The sequence below is a fragment of the Chenopodium quinoa genome, unplaced genomic scaffold (genome assembly GCF_001683475.1).
Source record: "Chenopodium quinoa cultivar QQ74 unplaced genomic scaffold, ASM168347v1, whole genome shotgun sequence".
Lineage (NCBI taxonomy): Eukaryota > Viridiplantae > Streptophyta > Magnoliopsida > Caryophyllales > Amaranthaceae > Chenopodium > Chenopodium quinoa.
Window position 1 is genome coordinate 1,056,890 of NW_018744955.1, and position 17,877 is coordinate 1,074,766.

Genomic DNA, 17,877 nt, shown 5'->3' on the forward strand with positions numbered 1-17,877 from the left:
ACAATGTACATTAAACATGTAACCATTATTATAACATATATGTTCATTAGAATACAATACAATGTACATTATAATACAATAAAATGTACTTTTTTATATGCATACATGGTCATTTATACCAAATGTACATTTATTATATGAATAATGTTCTTTAATATTATCATGTTCTTTACTAATATTACAAATGTTCTTTAGATTTACAAAAAAAAAAAACATATAAAACTAGATGTTCTTTATAAAAAGCTATATATTCTTTATTAAACAACTATATGTTCTTTACTAAACACCTATATGTTCTTTACTAAACAATTAAATGTTCATTGCGCCTTTTTTAAAAAGAAAACCGGATGCACCAAGCATGGTGCATCCGCCTCCACAGATTAAATTTCAAATTAAGCACGAATCTGTCAAAAAAATTAACGGTATGTTTGGATAAAGAAAGGGGAAGGAAAAGAGGGGTGGGGGGGGGGAGAGAAAGGGAGGGGAGGGAAGAATGGTGAGTTTTCCTTTTGAAGGGATCAATTTTCTACAATTTAATCTCTTTATTTCTCTTCCCTCTAATTTCCTTCTTTCCTCATTTATTATCCAAATGAAGGATACCTCAACTCTCCTTTTCCCTTCTCTTTCTTTTTCTATACTTCCTTCAATCCAAACACACTGTAAGCACGTGAAAGGATTCATCCATTTAATTTTGCTAGAGGCCTATGTAGTACTTCAATTCGTAAGATGCAGGCTAGCTTAGAGGACCATCCTTAGTTTTTGCACAAGCTCCTTTGCTGTGATTCCAAAGTTTTCATTCATCTGCATACAATATATAATAACTCCCACGAATCACAAATTGATCGAACCAAGTAGTAAAAGTCAACTATATATACATCGAAATAACGATACAAATCTTATGTATTGCAATTTAGAATATGTCCAAAATTGTTTACATTTTTTTTTTTTTTTTTGGGCTGCGAAAAATAATTGAGAAATATTTGCTATAATTGTATAATATCTACATTTTGTCATTTTGTATTGTGTAAAATTTAGAGTCCAAAACAAGAATAAATAAGGAGCATATGTCTCTTATAGTTTTTGATACAATATATAACATATTCTTAAAACTGATAGAGTATATAACATATTTCTTAACCTCACCCATAATCATGTTAAAAGATTAAATCAACCAAAAGCTTAATATATATTCAAACATAATCGCCCATTTCATACAATTTACTTTACCCCATACACCATTAAAAAAATAATCAAAGTTAATTTTGAATGTAATATCTTGTTTAACTAATTACCTAGTTAATTGCCAATTATTATTTCACGTTACTTTTATCACTAAAAATTCTATAGCATGTTTTTTGTGTGGCCAACTACACAGTTATATTTTGTGACCGATTGACACGTACCTAAACATTGATCAAATAATATCTGTTCGAGGGGCTGAGCTGAGTAACCATTGACTGATTGAGTAACTTTCAATCGGTCGAGTAACCCCTAATCAAGTAACCCGATACACGATGTGACCATCCATATATGAACCTTTAATTTGATGGGTCAGTTTTGATTGGGAGGATAATCATAGAATATATCAACCTACGAGGTGTTTGTATAAGATAAGAACTCCAATTATTATTTTAATTGTAACTTGTGAAACTGCATGTGATCCAACATTAGTTCGGAGTATTTGCTGGCGAAAATGTAACAATTTATGTCGGTATATCACTGAAGAGAGTGATTAACTAATATCATAATGATGGTGGTTTTTAAGTATTATTCCCTTTGTTTTGTTATGAACATATATGATTTGACTGTTTTTATTAATTATGCATAACTATAATTATTTTACTAATTTATTATATATAATTACTACTCGGTAGTTTTTTTTACATATATTCTTATATGTGGCAGCCACACGGTGTTACCAGATATTACGGGGATTATTTTGTTAGTTTTACAGGGATTGCTCGATCAGTATTACAGGGGTTACTCGATCAATGTTATAAGTGTTACTTTGTTGTTTTACAAGCCAACAAATACATGTTGTATTCTGTCGCACACAAAACATCCTGTTTTTAATATGTTTGTAAGTACTTCTTATAAAATCATGGGTATTCTGGCAATGGCAAAATTATGCTATTTTGGGCTTTGATCTAATTGAAGCTATTGCATTGTTTGCCTATCCTCTTGCCAAGAGGCAAAGGTTGCTTGCTAACTCTCAGCCATGAAAGATTCAAGGACCGCATCATCTTAGGCATGGGTTCCTCCCCGGCCAAAGAACCAAAGGCGTATTTGAGATAGTTGGGCCTTTCAAGTTTCATGATATTAACAATTTTATAATTTTTACCGACTTTTATTATATATGTTTACTAGAAATAAACTCATGCATTGACGTGTGTATTATGTTTGATATTGCAAGTTGTTTTGAATCAAAAAAGTAATTGGAAATTTTAAGATACATCATCATGATGTACTTAACAATAGTCAAATAGGTGCCTCAAAGCTTAAAGGGTAAATTTTTGGACGCCCAATCACTTTTGGTCTTTAATAATTTCCAATAAAGAGGGTGAGGGACTGAGGGAGGAGTGGTTGGGGAAAATATGCAACAAATGCTTTTATGTGCACCTAGTAATAATTCTAGAGATATATAGTGCATAATAGAGAGACGAAAATATTATGTTATGAAGTAGATCGAGTAAATAAAACCGAGACAAAAAATTATGATTGAAAATAGTTACCTTGGCGGTTATAGTGATATCCAAGTCATGATTCCCAAAAGAAAGAAGGCCGGTACCATTAATAGACAAGTGAACCTTGTCCATTTCTTTCAATATCCTTTCTAGTAGTAGTAATCCATATTGTTTCTTACAATAAATTCTAACCAAAACATCCTTGTTGCTTACTTTAGCTTCTATTTCTGGAAATGCAATTTTCTTGGACTCCAAATCCACGGTTTCACGTGTCCTCTTCACTAGCATTGCTGATTCAACCATTCGCGGCTTTGCTTGCTCTTCAAGGTCTTTAACACGTTCTTCGAGCTGTTTCACGTACTTGATTGCTTCTTCAAGCACAGATGTTTTATCCATCTAGAACCAAAAATGTGTCATTTTAATTAATTGGGATCATTCATATTTATGATCATATACGTACTACTCATATTCTTAGACCATTAAGGCATTAACTTGGGTTAGTAGTACATCTTCAAATTATTTCATTAGCTCCCTTTTGGGACTTCCTCGTACTTTATACATCAAAAAGAGATTGAAGAGTCATTTTACCAAAAGTAAGGCTATTCACTCTTTCAATTTGTTGTTATTAGTTGACAATATTATTATTATACTCACTCTGTTTCAGAATAACTGACATCATTAATCTTTGTATATATACATGTCAATGCAATAGTTTGACCTTATTGTTATAAAATTATAATAAAAGTTACAATATATTCAAAAACATTATATTAATACCTATCTTACAACATATTTGTTATTTTGGGACGGAGGAAGTACTGGATCAAACAGTGAACTAGGTGTTACAAACTTACAAGTTACAACTATGAATTGAAGTAAAATAAATTAAAATTAGTTACCTTATCAAAGCAAGGAATGACTTTCGCGAGAGCAATGAATCTTTGGTTAAGTTTGTCTCTTCTACGTCGTTTCGTAATAGCATGGTATTGACTCAACAAACTAAAGTTTAAAGCCATGGATCCAGTCCTGTTGTTACACCCACGACCTTTGTTCACCTTAGGGGCCTCAAAGCCACCACGATCCAGAGTTCCGTCGACACCGATTCCGCCAAAGTCTTGATCATCAGTCGTGCAACAAGATAAGCTCTCTGAAGACGGAGTCGGGCTGTATTGAAAGGACTCCATTTATCCTTAAAATTGACTGAGATTATTACAGAACAGAATGAACCATTTATAGCTAATACGGAGTAAATTGTTGAAAATCTTACCAATTTAGTAATCAATGAATTGAAAAATGTACCTTTCTAACTTTGGTACTTATAATTGATAATTAAGGAATCCGCATTATTAGCATCGCTTTAATAATTGATTTTTTTTGTACTGAATTAAACCAATAAACAAAAGATGGCATGAATAGCGTGAGCATAAGATACTAATATCGGTGTCATTATTAGATCGAATCAATGACGATTATACAATAAGATCATCCGGTTCTGTATGTATTTTGATAACGTGAGTTGTAAAGCTGTAATTGGTCTCACGCAACTACTCGTAAATATATACAAAAAGTTCACTTGGTTAGTGGTAACGAATGTACTTAATAACCATATACTTAGAAACTTTGCGGCACTATTTGTGAGATATAAAATATTGCAAAGTTGCACATAACATAACGGAGATAGTATTAATATCATTAATTACCAATAAATTAAAAAATGAAAAGTTGATACTTTGAAAATATAAATAATGACGAATATAACAAGATCACGTGAATAATAGAATTTAGAGAAAATTGTGAAAAAGGGCATTTTAAGTGGTCAACTTTTTAAAAAGGGATCTTTTAAGTAAAAACTTGTGAAAAATGACCTTTTAAGTCGTATTTTGTTTGTATAGGGTACTTGGGTGAGCTTGCATGGTGGTCAACGTCGAAGCTTCGAGGTTGACTATCATGTATTAGTCACGTGTCTTTTTTACAAAAGAAAAAACTATAAATTTCCCAAAATTTCTCGACCTAACCTTTTCGTATCCGGGAAAGGAGGGAAATTTGGAGAATTTTTTTTTTTTTATATAAGTCGCGTGACTAATATGTGATAGTTAACGCCGGAGCTTTGGCATTGACTACCTCGCAACCTCACCCAAGTACCCCATACAAAAAAATACATCTTAAAAGGTCATTTTTCACAAATTTTCACTTAAAAGGTCTTTTTTCAAAAGGTTGACCATGTAAAAGGTCCTTTTTCACAATTTCGTCTAGAATTTATAAACAAAATGCAAGGGTTGAGCCGTGCTATACTGAGCTTTTGGTCCATGGATCATGCTTGATGTGTTAGCCCACAGGTCAAAATTGGGCTCAAATGGGCCTTTAAATAGGCAGAAGGATTTATCGGGCCTAGACCTTAGCTTGTATTCCCCCAACCCTGACAATAACGGGCTGGACTGGTTTTATCGTGGGCTAGGCAGCGGATATGCAAGTGAATGCAACATATAGAAACGATGCTATTATGATTGATCAACTGTTATGTCATGAACAAACATAACCTTGCAAGTTATAACACCATGTTCCCACTTGTTATAGGTATAAAAGTTGTACATAAAATGTGACCAGAAACGCTTTAAATTTGCTATTAAGGGTATTATTAATTCAAATGCGTTAAATAAGATGAATAAAAATTAAATTGTGTAAAAGTTTATAATTGACTTTCAAAAGTGTTACACAAGGACATACATAGTAGGGGTGAAAGTGAATCGGTGTAAAACCGAACCGAATCGAAAAACCGAACCGAATAAGGAATGTGGTTCGGTTTTTTGGGAGGGTGGTTCGGTTTCGGTGTCAAAAATAAAAAAATTTCGGTTTTCGGTTCGGTTTCGGTTCGGGAAATTGAAAAACCGAACAAAATCGAACCAAACTGAATTATAAGCCCAATCCTACAAAACCCCTGCCTGGCCCAAAACTAAATACCCTAGGTATATAATGAAAAAATAAAAAAAACCCTAATTCCTCTAATCCTCTCAGCCTTTCTCCACTCTTTCGTCCTCTATCCTGTCTGACTGTCTCCTCTGAGTCTCCGACCACCGTCCAGTACACCAGGGCACCAGGCGACCACCGTCAACGGTCCACCTGCTTCTCTCTCTCCTGTCTTCTCCTACTAATTAAGGTATGAAATATGCAATTTGCGAATTCAATTTGCGATTTTAATCGTTGCTCTACTTACTTGCTCTCTCCTGTCTTCTCCTACTAAAGTACTAAATACTAATCGTTGCTACTGCATGTTCAATTGTGAATTGCGATTGTAATTTGCGATTTTAACTTGCGATTTTACTTGCTACATTTTAATTTGTGAAGAATATGGCAATTGGTGATGCTAAAATTGATGAAGTGGTCGAAATACTTGAGTGATTGCTCTGTGCTGCTACTGCTGTGTTGATCTGCTGCCACTGCTGTGTTGATCTGCTGCTACTGGCCTACTGTGTTGCTGTTCTGCTGGCTGCTGCTACTGTTCTGCTGTTCTGTTGCTACTGTTCTGCTGTTCTGTTGCTACTGCTTTGCTGCCTGCTGGATCGATCTATTCTGCTGGCTGCTGCTATTGTTCTGCTGTTCTGCTGGCTGTAATGTTGTTGAATCTTGATCATGTTATGTTTAACTTAAGTAGTTCTGTTAAAACTTGTTTAATTTGAGTTTGTATGGATTGATTGGTTTGATTTGATACTTTGTTAGTTTGTTATTTAAACTGAAAACTTAAGTTTGTATGATTTGGATTGGTTTGTAGACTTTGTACTTTGTATGAATTGGACTAAATTTGTTTGCTGTTATATATGTTAATTTGCACTGCTTGCTGTGTTAGTGAGAATAGTGACTTAGTGTGTTGATTAATGAGGCCCAATTTGCAGATTATTGGCCCAAATAAAAGAGGCCCAAAAAAATCGGTTTGGTTCGGTTTTTTATTCTGAAACCGAAATAAATATGGTTCGGTTTGGTTCGGTTTCTAAAGTAAAGTGGTGCGGTGTGGTTTCTAAAATCAAGAAACCGAATTAAGGTGGTTCGGTTTCGGTTTGGGCCAAAAAACAAACCGAACACCGAACTTTCACCCCTAATACATAGTACAGATGTAGCACACAAATATTGGTTTCAACTCTAAACTTCCAAAGTGTTGCTTATTTTTTGAAGCAACACTTTTAAGTCTCAACAACATTACCATTATGTTACATTGGTTAGATGTTAAACATAACCATTGCATACTAAATTATATAGTAAATTTGCACAGCGCTACGATGATTCGTCAACCTTTATTTGGTCCACCATTAATGGTCCTTAGAGTTTAATTAGGGGGTAGCCACAAGGAGAGCCGAGCGAAGAGTTTTAATAAGATCTTTCATCTTCTGGTTAAACCCCTTTTCCATCTACATAAAATCAAAATCATAAATCAAAATCAAAATCAAAATAGCTAAGCTAGGTTTAGTCTAGTTTTTCAAACCAATTAATAAATCATTGATTGATTGATTATATTTTCCTTTATTTATAAGTGGTATATTGTTGCATTAATAGTGAATAAAATTTGGTAACAAAAGGAATTAATGGAAGAAGGTTTGATTGATTACCTGTGCAACGATTGTAATGTCCAAGGCCTTATTGTCAAGGGGAATAATGCTACAATTAACAACACTCAAATCATACTTCTCTACCTCTTTAAGTATTGTTGTCAAAACTCCTTTCCTTTTCTCACAAAACACGTTCAAGAGGATCTTCTCGTTGTATACCTTTAACACGATTTCTGGAAGTATGTTATCAAGATTGGCAATACTGCTAACATCGCCGCTGGTGGCTGTGTCGTCTTCATCATTTTGTTCTTTACTACGTATCACAAACTACATATATATGAAACATGTGAGGAAAAGTGTACCAAAATTGTAGTTAGAAGAAATGTCACACTATATCATCTTGCAAATTTTGGGGTATTTATAATAATGGAAAGCATTAACTTCACGACATTTCATACACTATTAACATGACTATAAAGTTCCAATTATTTAGGAAAAACTTTCTTGCAAAATTAAAATCTATACAATCCAGCAAAACAAACAAAACTTACTCGGCATGTTTCCATTTATTTAACAAGTCTTCACTCTTTCTCTTTTCTGCAAGCTTTAAATCCAGATTGAAGATCAATAAAGAGTCTTTATATTAAAATTAAAATGAAAATCACTTTACAACGAAGGAAAAGGAGATATTAGTTGTACCTGCGGAAGCTAAAAAAATACTACGTACGAAATTATGAATAGATGTTTTGTAGAAGAGATGAGGAAAAAAAGAGTTAATCTTTGATTATGACCACTTTTTTCAAGAAGCTTGGTTTCTTTTTATAAGGGGATCGGAATTTTTTTTTTTTTTTTTGCCTTTTTTTTTAACAAAAATTTAAAAACATTATCCGACGATATAAAACATAAGTAAACAAACAAAAAATAGATATTCTATCGTTTAAAAATTAGTCCGTATTGTTTCAAAAAAAAAAAAATGACTCCATGTAATTATTACAAAAGTAGCATTAGTTCATTGGTCCTCTAACATAGTATCAAAAATGGTTGAGGCCAAGGATATGTTTATACTCAATCAATATTCTATACAGAGGGTTTCTAATTTGTAAAGGGTGGTTTTTTTAAAAGTTATTAAATTTACGTATAACACATCAATATATTGCGAAATAAATACATATAAAAGGTTATGTTTGTTGTGCATGGCAAGTATTTTAATTTTGAACAAAAGGATGAGATCCTAAACTTGCCTCCTCCAATATTTTCTTCATGTTACATTATATATTAAAGTTTTTACTTAAGCAAATTGGATACTTATTTATTTTATATCCACTCATATTTTTATCATATATTTGTAATACATTATTTAATTTTAATTCATAACAACAACACAATTTTACAAAAAATTTTAGAAACAAAATAATTTACTACGAGTAGTATAATAAATGATTAACTCAATTAATTTAAGTATAACAGATAAAAATTACAAGGAGTAGTTGAAAAAGAAAGTGTTGAAAGGAAGAAAACTAAGATTGAGCACACTTAGATAATGTTTTAGGAGAATGATGATGTCAAATTGTCATCAGATCACAAAGCAAGGAGTTAGCATGTAGAGCTGTCGTCTCGCGTCCCCTCACCACTTCACGAGGCTCTTCTTGCAACCCCCGTGCAACGCAAGGGCAATCTTTTTTAGTTTTGCTTTATTTTTCTAATTTTGTTTTTTTTTTTAAATTTTATTTCCTTGTTGAACTGATTTTTTCAATAATAAAATAAAATAAAAATAAAGGTATCAAACATTCACCAACACACCAACTCGTCATATCACTGATACCAGTGTCTTTTTATACTTCTAGATTCATTGCAACAAGCCACATTGTTACAAAATAGATAGTCCTTAATTTTTTTGAAGTGTATATTTAATTTTATGTATAAGTCAACAACATTAGTTAAATGATATAAGAGTATAATATCAAGATTGGCAGTACTGCTAACATCGCCGCTGGTGGCTGTGTCATCTTCATCATGTTGTTCATTACTACGTATCACAAACTACATATATATATGAAACAAGAGAGAAAGTGTACAAAATCAATGATGTGTGGCTAGCCGACACACATCAAAACATCGGTCGGATAACCCTGATAAATAACTCTTGACCAATCGAGTAACCCTCCTGATCGACTGAATAATCCCGATGGATACAATTTAAGCTCGAAATTGAAAAAAAAAAACGTAAATGTCCCGTTTTATATGTCGAGATATATATTGATTTGCGTGTCGTTATTTCATAACCATGAAAATTGCCTAGATAAGGTTTTGAGGACCATTTTGACCTTTTATGTTTACATATTAAGCTCGGAATTGGCAAAAAAAAAAAAAATAACGTAAATGCACCGTGTTATATGTAAAAAATATCTCAATTTGCGTGTCGTTATTTTCTAATCTTGAAAATTGCTCGAGTAAGGTTTTGAGGGTCATTTTGGTATATTATGTTTCTAACTTAAGCTCAGAATTAGCAAAAAAAAAAAAAAAAAAAAAAACACACACACAAAAATGCCCTGTTTTGTAATTTTCATGGTAAAAAATAAATAATTATAACGATCTTGAGGCAGAGGCATTTACGTCATTTTTTACCGATTCCGAGCTTAAATTGGTTCCATAAGATCCCAAATGACCCCCAAAATCTTACCCGAACAACTTTAATGGTTAAAAAAAACGACACGCAAATTGAGATGTTCTTGACACGCACGATAAACGTTGTATTTATGATATTTTTCTGCCAATTTTGAGCTTAATTTGATCTTTTAATGAACCAAAATGATCCCCAAAACCTTAACACAATAATTTTTGACATGCAAATCAAGAAAAAATGTTATTGCTATTAATTAAAATAAATAATTAAAAAGAATCAATCATGACACGACATATGTCATCATTAACTCTAATGACTAATGATAGTTAACTCAATGACTAATGGAGCTAACGGCCGTTAGTCATTAATAACATGAGAAGGTATATATTAATAATCCGTGCGTCAAGTGTATATATGATATGCAATATTTGATCAGGATATGTATTACTTGATAGAAGATATGTACAACTTGTTGGAGGATATGTGTTAATTAATAGATTATACGTACTCTTTTGTTGTAGGATAAGTATTGTTTGTTATAGGATATTTAGTATTTGATAGAGGATATGTACAATTTATCTTTGATAGAGGATATTACAGTTTGTTGGTGAATATCATCATATAGCCAATAGAGGATATTGTTTAGCCTATAGATGATATCATAGACACAATTATAAATGATATTATATACATAATAGAGGATATCATCTACCATATAAATAATATCATAGACACAATTATAAATGATATCATATATCAAATAGAGGATATCATCCAGCCAATAAAGGATATCATAGACACAATCATAAATGATATCAGGTAGCCAATAGAGGATATCATAGACATAATTATAATGATATCATGTAGCCAATATAGGATATCATTCCGTCTATAGATGATATCATATACACAATAGGTGATATCATCTAGCTTATATCATAGAACCTATATAGGATATCATCCAACTTACATCAGATATCATCAAAACAATCGAGGATATCATCAAAACAATCGAGGATATCATCCAACTCATAAAGTATACTCGTATCATAAAAACAATAGAGGATATAAAAAAAAATAGAGGAGATATCATCCATCGTATAGATAATATTGTAGACACAATACATGATATCGTCTAGCCTTTAGATGATATCATCTAGACAATGAATGAATAAATTTATAAATATTTTATATTTAGTAATATTTATTTTTTAAAATAAACAAATACAATAATTGTCTTCCTACCATTGAAGGTCAACAATTGCAGAACCGCCATTGAAGGTCCCATACTAAGCTTATCGGTATAAGCTAACATGCTCGTTTATCAACCAAAATACATGCATTTGTTATCAATGCTCACAATTCAACATACAATCACATAAGACAATCAATTTCAACAACTATACATCACACAAGAAAGCCTCAAATCGTTTTTTGACCATTTCTCAAAATATTCGAGAATCTCAAGCAATTATCAAGCTAATTCAAGCATAAATCATGGACAAATATAATCAACAAGTTTCTCACCGTGCACGATACCACCGCCAATAACAACGACCTCGATGGGAGCGATAATTGGAATAAAGCAAAAACCCGCTGGACTGACAAAACATTTGGTCATTTCGGACTGACGCAATAGGTTGTGTAATAACATTTGGTGAATTTTTAAAAAAATAGATGACATTTGGTGAATTTTGAAAAACTCGATGACATTAATAAATTTTCAAAAAGCTCAATGACATTTAGTGAAATCGCCGCATAAAAAATTCCTTTATTGTAATTAAAAAGTAACGGAGGTAGTAAAACAAAACAAAAGAAGAAAGTAGTGTACATGATTTGGCAGTTTCCCTCTTTATAAATTAAGTAACTCCGAAGATTTAGGTCTCAATCTCGTACAAACACTGTAATTGTCAATTTTCTCTTTCTTTGCTTTTCCTTTCTCTATTTGAAGATCTCTATCACTCGAAGTGGAAACATCAACTTCCACTATAACTATGGAAGCATGGTTAGCAGATAGCAGATATGGTAAGAGAGCGCAAATCTCTACTCAATTTTCTACTTCGGATGTCAATATATAATTAATTACTTGTAATAAACGCATTGCATGTTGCTTTGTTTAATATAATCTGAAATTATAATCACCTAATAACTTATTTGGATCTATTTAGTCAAGATCCGACAACCCGAATCCGAGAACCAAAAGCCCGAGCCTAACACCCGTGAAGCTCCTAATAAATTTTTGGACTCAAAGTAATTGTAGTTACTCTTAGGATGAAACAAAATGTAGTTATTGAGCATTATTAATAAATGAGCTTATATAATCATATAAATAAACAAATATGACTACACCATATAGCTGAGCGCATAAAAGATCGACTTACATTCATTTTAATCTTCTTGTATATAACCTAAAAATCAAAAGGTGGTGGTTGTTGTATTAATGCATTACTCGTATTTCGTATCATTTTCTTTTATTAGTACTCCTTCCGTTTTTTTAAGTGTCCCATAGTGGCATGAGTAATAATATCTTTAATTATCATTACTTATAAGTTATACTCCCTCCGTTTTTAAATGCTTGTTCCACTTTTTTTTTGGCGGTTTTTAAATACTTACTCCATTTCCTTATTTGGAAGTTTTTGCAATATTTAATTAATTTCTCTCACCAAGTGGACCTAACAATATTAATTCCATATTCTATCTCCTTCAATTCTCTCCACTAGGTTTTTTATAATTTTTTATTCTTCCACCAACCCCACTACTTACATATTTTATTATTTTCTCCAATTTTTCATAAAACTCCGCGCATAGAGAAATGGAGCAAGTATTTAAAACGGAGGGAGTAACAATTAAATATCTATAATCTACTTATTGAGACGATTCCAACAAGTACCCATAAAATTATATTTTCTCAAATGTATAAATCATAAATATTGGTCAAAATATATTTAATGAATAATATGGAAATCCAAATGGGGCACCAAAAAAAAAAAAGGGAATCCTCCAATAATGAATGGTTATCCGAACATTTGTACGTTAGAGCATAAACCCGCATTATTTAATAATGATAGAGTCACAGTATGTAATTTATTCTCGATTTCTGAATTGCATAACTTATTATAGAATTTAGAGCTAGTAATAAATGATACTGCCCTTCTTCTTTGAGATCAACAATTGCCAAAAAAAAAATTACGTTTGATGATCGTAAAGTAAGATACTTGATTGAAGTTTTGAGTACAGTAAGGCATATGGTTGAAGTTTGGAACTTTGGACGATACATATATTATTGAATTAATAAATAAGAAATTGATGGTATGAAATAATTGATGTAGGAAATTATGGAAACGGATCCAAACAATGATAACGATCAAAAGAGGCAAGCAGTGAGTATTTCAAGTGGCGGTGCGAAGGGGAAACGACGACAGCCAAGGCAAGTGCAAGATCACATTATGGCCGAGAGGATAATGGGCTTGGAATATGGACAACGGTGCAAGCTGAGATAAGCCTACATTGGTTCCCATTTCATTTTTATTTTCTTCCACGTTAGAGAGATGACATTGATTTTCAAGAAATATGCGTTTATTTGATGGCCGGAACCAAATATTAATACTCGTACAATTTTATCCTTGAGATCATAACCCATTTTCCAGTTTCTTTCTGGATCGTGAGCTCTGAATACTTGTATCTTGGCTTGTAATGGTTTGTTGCCTAACTAGATACTTGCAAAATCAACATAGATAAGCTGTCCTCGAGGTTTGATCGAGGAAAACCGCTTCGACGCTAAAGTTAGTAAATTGGAATATGTGAATAAAAAAGGGTGGTTTAAGTGTGTTTAGAATAAGATAATTGTACCTTAAAATTTGAAATCTGCTTAGGTACGGTATTTATAGAAATCCTCAAGCTAGTGCCATATGTCGTTCAATGTAGCTATCTTGTCAAGTGGGCGGTGTGTCTACGCGGCTAGCAAATTCATACCTTAGTGTGATAAAATTTAATGTATGATATGTGTATAAGCTAAGTTAATTAATTGTTACAAATATACATTAACTTAAGGGTATAATTTTCAGAGCCAGTTGTAAGAAGAAACAACTTGAGCAACGGCTTAGGACCCCCTTTTACTTATTTGAATTTATCTTCTCTTATCAGAACATAACTAAATTTAGTAAAACTTACTTTAGTTGATTGAACTTAAGTCACCCCTTATCAACCATAATTTAGTAAAATATGAAATAGGAAAAAATCAGGTGAACAAAACAGAGCCTAGCTAATGCTTTCATTTTACATTACCAAATTTGCTATGAATTTTTAAAGGCATTTTTAAATGTGTATTGTTTTGTATATATATTGTTGCACATGGTTTGCCATTTGCAGCATATTAGTTTCCTGATGTCCTGCACATCATAATCACACTTCTAATATAACATTTGCTCTATATACAGCAAAATTTCCATAGTGTTATCATGATTAATCAACAGCTATCAACACCACATCCCCACTAGTTGTATATAGATAATAAATAAATATATATATATTAAAAAAAAAAGGTAGTGTTACATAAGAAATGACAAGTAATATAAAAGTGCTACAATATAATTACTCAAAAGTTAAGACTATAGATGTGTAAATTAAAAGTTATCCATCACACACTTTCATAAGTGTTACAAAAGAGCTTATGTATGTAGTACATGTGAATTTATATATCATCCACTAAAGCGTTACTTAATATATATATATATATATATATATATATATATATATATATATATTTATTTATTTATTTATTTATTTATTGTAACACTTTCAAGTCTCAACCATTATGTTACATTGTTTGGATGTAAAGGAAATCTCAGATGGTTGGTCAACCTTCCATCGCATTTACCGTGTTATTTATGGTCCTTGGTGTTGAGGGCTAACCACAACCAGAGCCAAGCGAAGAGTTTCAGTAAAATCTTTCAAATTCTGGTCAGTTTCCATCTGCAAGTATAAATCAAAAGTGAAAAGTTTTGTCTATATATACATGTTAGGTTTTATCACACTGGAAATTAATTAATAGATAAGATATTTGATTGATAATTGATTACCTGTGCAACGATTGTAATGTCCATGACCGTATTCTCGAAAGGAATCATGCTAAAAGTAACAACACTCAAACCATACTTCTCTAGCTCTTCAATGATCGTCGTCAAAATCCCTTGTCGTTTCTCACAAAACACGTTCAAGAGGATCTTCTTGTCGAGTACCTTTAACACGATTTCTGGTCGTGTAGTATCAACATTGGCACCATCAACATCGCTGGTGGCTGTGTCATTTTCATAATCTTCTTTACTACGTATCACAAACTATGTATACACATGAAACAATTAAAAGGGGAAAAATAAGTTAAGAAAATCAGAAGATTATCTAGTACATACTCTATATATAGAACATCCTATTAGGGTTTGATTGAGGTTAATGTTAATAGCTTAGATTGGACACAAACATATTATAATATACGAAGTAAGTATTAGGCTTCGTATTAGGCCAATTGGCTATAACCAGTATAGATTGGACACAAAACATATTATATAATACTCCGTATTTGCTAAAAATTATACTTCTATAAATTAAGAGAGAAAATGAGTGAAAATGTGTACAAATTGACTTATTATGTTATATACTTCGTATAAGACAGATAAGGAAGTATATATTAAAAGATAGACACTCCATATTTGCTAAAAATGGTATATTTAAAAAAATGTAATTTTGCTTTATGTGGACTTGAATGAAAAGTGTTAAGAACTTTGGATTAAAAAATTATTGAACTTCTTCCTACTTAAAAATTATTGTGCAACACTACTACAAAATTAAGTATCAATGAATGTTTGAAAACCCAATTTATTTATTTATTTGTATTTTGGTTCAACTTTATAAACAGAAAGCTTTTTACAGTAGAAAACTAATTAAATGGAAGTTGGAAAACATCAACCATTTCACACATATATATTGAGCAAAAGATCATCAACAGTAATATACCTTCCGATCTTGATTATTCTCGATGATTCAATTTACACTATTAACATGACTATAAAGCGCAAAATAAGGAACTATATTGGAAAAACTTTTTTAGAAACTAAAAATCTAAAGTATCCAACAAAATGAAACAGAACTTACTCGTTGGCATGCTTCCATTTTAATTTATATCTCCAAGTAAATAATTAACTGGTCTTCCTGTTTCCTGCAAGCTAAGTCAAATTAAAAAAAAAAAAACTAATAATATATTAAAAAGGGAAACAAATTAAACAAGAACATAAAATAAATCTCAATGAAAAGAGGGGGAAGTTAGTTTTACCTACGTAAGGTTAAAGGATATGAATGAATAGAGGTTTTTGAGAAGAGTTGGAAAAATATGTGATTCATTCAAGATTCTCAGTTCTAGTTATATAGGTGTATGTAGGTGTAGCTTTCTAATTTAATTTTTTTTATTATTATTATTATTATTTACAGTACGTTTTTTAGCTTATTTAATTGTTCACTGTCAGTATATGTCATACTTCCTCTGTTCTTTTTTACTTGACCTATTTTTTATCACGCTTGTCAATGCAAAACTTTAACAATCAATAACTTAAATTCTCCATAAGTAAAAATTATAAAAGTTATATATTATGATAGTACTTATTGAGACGAATCCAAAAAGATCATACATGAATATATTTTTCCTTACATATTATTCACAAAAGACGGTCAAAGGAGGGGTGATAAATAGTGTAAAAGTCAAAGCGGGTCAAGTAATAAAGAATAGAGGAAGTATAATGCTAGTAAAAGTTAGAAAACCTATCTCAAAAAACAATAATTTAACCTATTGCATTATTGATTATTTAGTAAACCAACAACAAGATAATGAAATTCACTTTTCCCAGTTTACTATTTTTTATTTTATGTTTAAAAAAACAGCCCGTCTTATTTGCAGCTGGTCACACCTTGTGAACACTTGCTTGTAAAATAAAAATATAATCCTATAACACTAAGTAACCCATGTAATACTGACCGAGTAATTCCTATAACACTGGCCAAGTAACCTCTATAGCACTGATGACGAAATACCCTGTAACATTGGCTGAGTAACCCTATAACACTAACGAAGCAACCCTATAATACTAACGAATTTACCCCTATAATGATTGGTCACACAATGTGATCAGTCACATACAAAAGTTTGTGATAAAATAAAGTTTGTGATAAAATAATTAACAAATAAATAATTAGATACAAAAAACGGTAACAAATTTTTAATACATATAGCTGCTATTACTACTTCTCATTTCTTTATATTCTGTAAACATATTACATTCAATTTTTTTTTTTTTTTGGGAATATTTATACATTTACTTTTGACGTTATCCAAAACCTCAATTTGACTATTACTCCATATTTGTGTATAGGTTAAAAAATATACTACCTATGTTAATTGTTATCTATAATTTTGGAGTATTATTTATGAGATAAAATATTCCGAGGTTACAGATAACAATTAACAGAGGTTGTATATTTACTTGATCCGTCGTATATTCAAACTATCAACTCATAATAATAATAATAATTATTATTATTATTATTATTATTATTATTATTCAAAGTTTTTGCTCGAAATCATGTAAAAAAATAAGTTAGGCAATAAAATAATAGAGCTGGTTAAAATTGTATTAAAAATTTTATACTATTTCACAATCGCAGTCTCCCTTATTTTATAAACAAAAAGGATCAACGAACTTTCACATTGTACCATTTATTTGGTAAACTATCAGAATGAAATTTTTGGAAATGAGGGAATACAAAAATTCATCAAGTAGAAAATAGGAGTTAATAAAGACCATTTCCTTGTAAATTGATTGACTTTATAGGTTTTTTTTTACTCCCTAAATGTATGTGTTGACTTGACGGGGTCTTCTCCATTGACTCAATCTGGGTTGTCTGACTTCGTTCCTGGTCGTGTTATGTCGGCTGCGGCTCAGCGGAAGCGAGACAAGTATGGGGCGCGTTGCAGGGCTATTGACTATGGTTT

The 17,877-nt window shown here is 31.5% G+C and overlaps 3 protein-coding genes across 5 annotated transcripts; all 3 read right to left on the reverse strand.

The window, feature by feature from the left end:
* Positions 1-461: 461 nt before the first annotated feature.
* Positions 462-3,985, reverse strand: LOC110706296 (transcription factor bHLH25-like). Its single transcript, XM_021884190.1, has 3 exons — positions 3,584-3,985; positions 2,733-3,080; positions 462-801 (listed from the first exon to the last, which is right to left on the reverse strand). Exons 1-3 carry the CDS (start codon positions 3,866-3,868, stop codon positions 739-741), a joined length of 696 nt encoding a protein of 231 aa, XP_021739882.1. The 5' UTR covers positions 3,869-3,985; the 3' UTR covers positions 462-738.
* A 2,310-nt stretch (positions 3,986-6,295) lies between these two features.
* LOC110706400 (transcription factor bHLH19-like) lies at positions 6,296-8,198 on the reverse strand. Its single transcript, XM_021884325.1, has 4 exons — positions 7,919-8,198; positions 7,771-7,823; positions 7,280-7,546; positions 6,296-7,081 (listed from the first exon to the last, which is right to left on the reverse strand). The coding sequence occupies exons 2-4, from the start codon at positions 7,783-7,785 to the stop codon at positions 7,004-7,006; spliced, it is 360 nt and encodes a 119-aa protein (XP_021740017.1). The 5' UTR covers positions 7,786-7,823; positions 7,919-8,198; the 3' UTR covers positions 6,296-7,003.
* Positions 8,199-14,620: 6,422 nt separating this feature from the next.
* On the reverse strand, positions 14,621-16,308 carry LOC110706297 (transcription factor bHLH19-like). 3 transcript variants are annotated; one of them, XM_021884191.1, is made up of 4 exons: positions 16,168-16,308; positions 15,990-16,060; positions 14,921-15,178; positions 14,621-14,813 (listed from the first exon to the last, which is right to left on the reverse strand). In XM_021884191.1, the coding sequence occupies exons 2-4, from the start codon at positions 16,005-16,007 to the stop codon at positions 14,727-14,729; spliced, it is 363 nt and encodes a 120-aa protein (XP_021739883.1). In that variant the 5' UTR covers positions 16,008-16,060; positions 16,168-16,308; the 3' UTR covers positions 14,621-14,726. The 3 variants fall into 3 exon arrangements, with proteins under 3 accessions (XP_021739883.1, XP_021739884.1, XP_021739885.1); XM_021884192.1 differs by having other exon boundaries at positions 15,990-16,053; positions 16,168-16,307; XM_021884193.1 differs by having other exon boundaries at positions 15,990-16,053; positions 16,172-16,221.
* Between the last annotated feature and the right edge of the window lie 1,569 nt (positions 16,309-17,877).